At 57.4% G+C, this 6,512-nt stretch overlaps 1 protein-coding gene across 2 annotated transcripts; it reads left to right on the forward strand.

Moving 5' to 3' along the window:
- The first annotated feature begins 1 nt into the window (after nt 1).
- MRTO4 (MRT4 homolog, ribosome maturation factor) lies at nt 2-5,422 on the forward strand. Of its 2 annotated transcripts, none has more exons than XM_075551386.1 (8): nt 2-262; nt 2,365-2,423; nt 3,504-3,607; nt 4,084-4,165; nt 4,276-4,343; nt 4,526-4,677; nt 4,908-4,984; nt 5,080-5,422. In XM_075551386.1, the coding sequence occupies exons 1-8, from the start codon at nt 235-237 to the stop codon at nt 5,230-5,232; spliced, it is 723 nt and encodes a 240-aa protein (XP_075407501.1). In that variant the 5' UTR covers nt 2-234; the 3' UTR covers nt 5,233-5,422. The 2 variants fall into 2 exon arrangements, with proteins under 2 accessions (XP_075407501.1, XP_075407510.1); XM_075551395.1 differs by lacking the exon at nt 2-262 and adding an exon at nt 368-675.
- The last annotated feature ends 1,090 nt before the right edge of the window (nt 5,423-6,512 follow it).

A 6,512-nucleotide genomic window follows, 5' to 3' on the forward strand; every position in this document is an offset into this window, starting at 1 on the left:
CGGGGCGCACAAGAGGCGCTCCCGGGCCGCTCGGGCCGTCGGGACGTGCGCGCAGCCGCGCCCTGAAAGGTGGGGGCGGCGCGGGTGGGGGCCCGGCGGCGGCGGCAGGAGCGCCTGGGCGCGGATCGGATCAGGCACCCGCGCGGGCAGCTCGCGGCTGCCGTCCCAGAAGCCCCCGCGCCGCCGGGGGCCTCACCGGCAGCGCGCCCTTCCGCGGCACGTGGCGCCAGCGAGATGCCCAAGTCCAAGCGTGACAAAAAAGGTGGGCCAGGCGGGGGCGTTCCGGGTCGGGAAGGCGGCAGCGGTGGGGGCGCGGGGCTCGGGCACAGACGGGATCCCCGGGGCCGCCAGGAGGAGCGCCGTGGCCCCGCCGCGAGCTGGGCTGGGGGCCTCCGCGCGGCTGGAGCGTCGGCGGGGGCTGGGGCCGCCTGGCCACGGGATCGGAGGCTTGCCTGGCCTCCGTGCTCTTTAGGCCGAGTCGGTTGGAAAACCGCGGCTGAGAACTCAGGCTGTCCGCCGTCTCTTCTGGGCCAACCTTTCCCACTGGAGCCCTTCCCACCTCCCTTGGTTCGGGGCGCCTCTCCTCCCCTCCCCTCCTGCCAGCCCACCCGGCCTACCTTGGGCGCCGGCGGGTGCTTGTTTGAAAGAGCCGTGAAGTCGATTTCGACTGAGCGAGTAGGTCCCGAAGTTTCCATCATTGAATCCTCAGCAGTTACCTTCTAAGAGGCCATTACTGGGATGGAGTCTCTCATTCCACAAAGACTTAGGGACCTAGCACGGCCATCGGAGCCCCGGCGTGAAGTGCGAATCATCAGGCCAGCTGTTGCTCCACTAGTTGCTCCACGGGAGAAAGACAAGGCGTTCTTAAGAACCTCCCTAAACTTTAGGGCCTCAAGAGCTACAGGCTCAGAAACCCACAGGGGCAGTTCTCTGTTCTAGAGCAGTGGTTCTCAACCTGCCTGATGCCACAACCCTTTCATACACTTCCTCGTGGTGTGGTGACACCACCCCCCCAACCATAACATTATTTTCTCTTTTTTTCTTACCTTTATTGGGGGCACTTACATCTCTTATCACAATCCATACATTCCTCCAGTGTGTCAAGCACATTTGCAATTATGTCACCATCATCATTTTCAAAGCATTCTCTTCCCACTTGAGCCCCTGATATCAGGCTCCCCATTTCTTCCTCCTCCCTCCCCCCCATAAAGTTATTTTCGTTGCTACTTAATAACTGTAATTTTGTTACTGTTATGAATCCGGAGATCCCTGTGAAAGGGTCGTTTGACACACACCCGCCAAAGGGGTCGTGACCCACCGGTTGAGAACTGCTGTTTTATACTCTTTCTGGCCGTTCGGTTGAAGACAGGCTGAGGTAGTGAGATGGGGGACAGAGCAAGGGTGGCAGGAAGCAGGAGATCGGGGAGGATGGCTCTGACTTGGACCCAAGTTGTCACAGAGAAGATGATGACATGCATGTTGTGTACCCTCTCACTGGTGTGACTGCTGTGTGCCCTGTGAAAGGTGTCAGGTAGATTGTATCATAGTATGAGGCTGACCATTCCTGGGGGCACCCAGGGCTTTGCAGTGGGTGCTGGGGTAGGCATTTGTGGGATAAATTTGAATCTGGAGGGGCACTGGGCAAGTGAACACTACACTCTTCAAGGGTGACTGGACAAATTGAGCCTCACCTGTTTACAAATAGGTATGTCAGCCCCTGTGTCCCATGGAGCCTAGCTGCATCTGTGGATCCAAGTTACCAGACTGAAGTAGAGATGTAGCAGAATCCATGCAAGCAATCCTCAGACCATCATTGTTCCCCAGTGAAGGCCAAGTATAGGTGGTCCGTGGCCGAGAGCAGTAAGACCGCAGAGCTCTGCCAGCAGTTGAGTGCCTGAAGAGCAAGGACTGGACAGCCCCACTCCATGCCTCCTTACACATCTGTAGGTGAGCCTAAGGAGGGCTCTTCTGTAACTGCCACCTGGCCACCCCCTGTGGGGTTTCTGAGACTTAACAGAAAAACAACCCAGTTCTCTTCGCACCCTGGAGCTGCTGGTGGTTTCCACTATGCGGATCGCAGCCCAGCACATACCGCCGCACCACCAGGGCTCCTGAGAAGGCCTGAGTAGCACCTACTCTGCCTAAGGAAACAATAGGGCACTCCGCGGGCCCTGTTGACAGCCTTGCATGCCAGAAACAGGTGTTGAAGGCTTGCTGCCTCGCCTTAGATGCTCGGTCCAGCGAAGCCAGCTCTGAGCTAAGTTACAAAAGGGAAAAGAAAATGTCTCCCGGGCCATCCAGATTCCTCTCTGATCACCCCCACCCCCCCCCCCACTCCCCAATCCTTCTTCTCTCTCCTTTTAGTCTCCTTAACCAAAACTGCCAAGAAAGGCTTGGAACTGAAACAGAACCTGATAGAAGAGGTAAGAGCCTATTGCCCATTTTATTTTTCCAGAGTTTACATTTGGTTTATAAGGTTCGTGTGGGGTTGTGGGCTAGGCGACCGTACTGTTAGAAACTACTTACCAACCCATTTTATGTGCTCTGTGCTGTGTCCAGCAAGGAGTTTGTTTTTATCATGGTTTAGGTAGGCCAGCGGTTTTATACATCTGTTTCTAGGTCCTCAAGCTACCCTTAGATGCTAGGAGATGTATCCCCAGTTTGCCATTGGGGTGACTGCCAAAGCCAGGGGCGAGCCTGTCAAAAGTTAGGCTATTACCAGGTGTGGGTAGCTGCAAAGCTGCCCTCCTGTCCTGCCCGCTGCCCATGCGGCCTCTGGGCTGCCAGCCCCAGCCTGCAGGCTAGGCGGACACAGGGGCCCTAGACACATATTCTGCATACACAGCAGTGTCTCCTAAGTAAATAGTGACGTGCAGTAGGTGGTATGCTGGGGGCTGCCAGCCCCAGCCTGCAGGCTAGACGGACACAGGGGTCCTAGACAAATATTCTGCATACACAGCAATGTCTCCTAAGTAAATAGTGACGTGGAGTAGGTGGTATGCTGGGCTGCCAGCCACAAGGTCCGCAGTTCAAACCCACCAGCTGCTCCTAAGAAGATGGGTGGTTGTACTTTGCCCTCTAAGGTTGCGCTGAATTAGAATCAACTTAATGACAATGGTTTGATTTTTGTTAACGTTTCTGTCTAGCAAAAGCCTCCCTAGCATGGGTGTGTTTCCAGGTTTGTAAAAAGGCCGAGAAGTGGTTGACGGCACTGGGTGGCCACAGATAGTCAGAGCTTGGGGAAGACCACGTTGCCTTGTGCCAGGGCTCCTCTGCGCCTGTACTGTAGCGCATATCTGTTGTGCTTGGGTGGCGGCAGCCCCCACACTTGGTCCTGGTTGCATTACTGGGGCAGAGGAAGAGAGCAGCAAATTAGAGGCCCCCGGCTCTAAACTCCCGTGCTTCTGAGTGGCCTTGGGCAGATTCTCCCCACCCCTGGAGGCCAGGGTACTGCCCAATCATGCTGCCCCTTGGACCCCAGTGCCCCATGAATTGCCCCACAGCTTCGAAAATGTGTGGACACATACAAGTACCTCTTCATCTTCTCCGTGGCCAACATGAGGAACAGCAAGCTGAAGGACATCCGGAACGCCTGGAAGCACAGCCGGTAAGCAGGCCTCACAGAGGGGCCGGCGTGGGGCAAGAGGATAGAGGCGGGCAGTGGTGACCCTCAGACACCTCCCTGAGGACACAAGGCCACACCCCTCTTGAAGGGCACGCTGTTGTGATTAAAGCTGATAGGGCACTGAGGCCTCGAGGGACGGGCTTGTTCCGTGCGCGGGGAATACTTAGCAGTGGCCCTGTGGGAGAAGGCCTTCGATCTGAGCCTCGTAGGAGCATGCCTCCGTTGTAGTCTTTCGGTGTGGGTGGCCTGGGAGCCTGTGTCTACCCAGGCAGGAGGTGGGCTGGTGAAGACAGCGTGCTGGGAGACAAGATCTGGGCAGTGTTTGGGGAGAAGCGTGGGCCTCCCCTGCAGAGCAGCTCCTGTTAAGCTGCAGCTGGTTGGCATTTGGCCCTCAGCTGACGGGTGGACTGGCGAGTCACTTCCTTCACAAGCACCCCGGCACTCCCATTTTCTCACAGGATGTTCTTTGGAAAAAACAAAGTGATGATGGTGGCCTTGGGTCGAAGCCCCTCTGATGAGTACAAAGACAACCTGCACCAGGTGAGTCTCGGTCCCTCCGTGGGAGGGGCCAGAGGCAGGCTGCCCTATGCCCTGCTGCTCCGTTGGAGAGCCTGTGACCCAGCGAGCATGGCCTTTGCCTTGGGTTGTAGGTCAGCAGGAAGCTGAAGGGTGAAGTTGGTCTCCTTTTCACCAATCGAACTAAAGAGGAAGTGAACGAGTAAGTGCTTGTGGGAACAAGAAGGTGGGAGAGGATCCAGAGATTTGGTGCCGAGTGCAGGCACCTGTGCCTGAAACTAGCGGCTTCTGGCCAGATGGAGGGGCGGAAGACACCTATGGCCACAGTAGACTTGGGAGAGCCTGACTTCTGGTGGGCCAGTCAGGTATCTTGCTTCCCCTGAGGTGGTTCACCAAGTTCACGGAGATGGACTACGCCCGAGCCGGTAACAAAGCATCCTTCTCGGTGAGCCTGGATCCTGGGCCCCTGAAGCAGTTCCCACACTCCATGGAGCCACAGCTGAGGCAGCTGGGCCTGCCCACTGCCCTCAAGAAAGGTAAGGGGTCAAGGGGCAGTGCAGCCACGGTATTTCACAGGCAGTTGGGGTGGAGGAGTGGTCATTTACAGCCCAGATGCCACCCACCTGGGGCCACCCGGGGAGTCAGTCTGGGACCTGGTGTGTATGAGCATTGGGAGGATGAGGTCGCTGGGTTCTGTCTACCTCGGGGCAGGCGTGCCCAGTCCTCCGGGCCAGATGTGACTACCTGGGGCCACCCTCCCCTGCAGGTGTGGTCACCCTGCTGTCTGACTACGAGGTGTGCAAGGAGGGCGACGTGCTGACACCGGAGCAGGCCCGTGTCCTGGTGAGTAGCCGGCGGGTTATGTGGCAGGAGGACCCTGTGGAAGTGCTCCCTCGAGCTCCTGACGACGTCCCCTCCCCGGCTTTCATCTCTTGCAGAAGCTTTTTGGCTATGAGATGGCTGAGTTCAAAGTGACCATCAGGTACATGTGGGACGCACAGTCTGGAAGGTTTGCGCAGATGGGCGACGACCTGCCAGAGAGTGCAGAGGAGTCGGCGGAAGAGTCGGCACAAGACAGCGACGACGACTGACCGGGTTGCCCACATGCACACCCACCGGGCAGCCCCAGGGCTCCCCTCGCCCCAGCAGCAGGACACCCCTGCCTCCACCCCACCCCCACCCCGTGAGGGAGCAGCTATTTATTGTGCAACGGAAACGGACTGTTTTTATATAAGAATAAAACTTCATCCACAGGGTTCCTCCTGTGGGCAGTAAAAGGAACTCTTCTTAGAAAAAGGAGACTGGATTTGTGCTCTTTTGTTTGTTTTTTGGTCAGGATTTCCAGGATATTTGTTCACCTTACAAGCCAGCTTCTGGCACCGGCAGCTGCCGACCACTGTGATCAGAGTCCCTTTGCAGGGGCAGGGACAGCAGTGGAACGGAGGGCCCTCGCTGCAACACACACGTACACACCCAACCCAGGGTTGAGAATCCGAGTGGCCAGAAGACAGGCTTGAGCGGAGCCCGGGAGGCAGGCTCACATGTTCTGCACAGCCTCCAGGAGCTGTCTCACTTCTCCTAGGCGACTAATGGTGGGACTCTACCCAAACTGTTCCTCTTCTAAGTATTAAATGGAGGGCACTTTGAGGCAGCGGCTACTTTCAGGGGGTGTGGCCCTGAGAAGGGAAGGCCACCTCCAGCCCCCTAGGTGGGCAGACTGGATGCACACCAAGGCGGAGGCCACTGAGAGGCAGTTCCTCAGTCTCAGCCTCCAAGCCCTGTTCCCTTCTCAGCAAGTCCTTGGCAACACTGGAGAGCAGGTGCACTGGTATGTCCCTGGCAGAAAGGTGCCATGCAGACCTCGGTCCCCGCCTTTGCCCATTGTGGGGACATTGAAACAGGGTGGTAAGAGGCTAGAGCCAAATGGCTGAAGTGAGCGGGGAGATAAATGGGAGAGGTGCCTCTGCCACCGAGTCAGGCCTGGACCTAGCAGAAGTTGGGACATTTGTGGGCAACCAGGTGCCAGGCTCCTTCAAAGGCGTCCACGACAGCAGGCTCCAGGGCTTCTGCCTCAGTTGCCGCCAATTTCTGCTCCAGGCTGGACATGCCCAGGATGACTGCATCTCTGTGGGCACCCTGTAAGGGACACAGCCGGGCTGCTGCACAGGAACCTCGGGGGTCAGCTCCTAGATCTCTGTCTCCTATTCCAGAGAGCTTTTCTGGGCCTTCCGACCCTGTGACTAACAGACACGCATTCAGAGCCGCTCTGCAGCCAGCTCCGCCTGGCTCAGTCTCCTCACCTCTCAACCTCAGGCTCTACTGCAGGCTGCTGGTAGAGTGCTCCACCCAAGATGCTCATGAAGTGGAGCCA

This window comes from Tenrec ecaudatus, chromosome 1, assembly GCF_050624435.1.
Source record: "Tenrec ecaudatus isolate mTenEca1 chromosome 1, mTenEca1.hap1, whole genome shotgun sequence".
In the NCBI taxonomy this organism is placed as follows: Eukaryota; Metazoa; Chordata; class Mammalia; order Afrosoricida; family Tenrecidae; genus Tenrec; species Tenrec ecaudatus.

What these genes read in the sequence shown, in the direction of transcription:
- MRTO4 (XM_075551386.1), top strand. Translation starts at nt 235, where the DNA reads ATGCCCAAGTCCAAGCGTGACAAAAAAG. An exon ending in ACAAAGACAACCTGCACCAG is followed by an intron (nt 4,166 to 4,275) that starts GTGAGTCTCGGT and finishes CTTGGGTTGTAG; the next exon opens with GTCAGCAGGAAGCTGAAGGG. An exon ending in CGGAGCAGGCCCGTGTCCTG is followed by an intron (nt 4,985 to 5,079) that starts GTGAGTAGCCGG and finishes CATCTCTTGCAG; the next exon opens with AAGCTTTTTGGCTATGAGAT.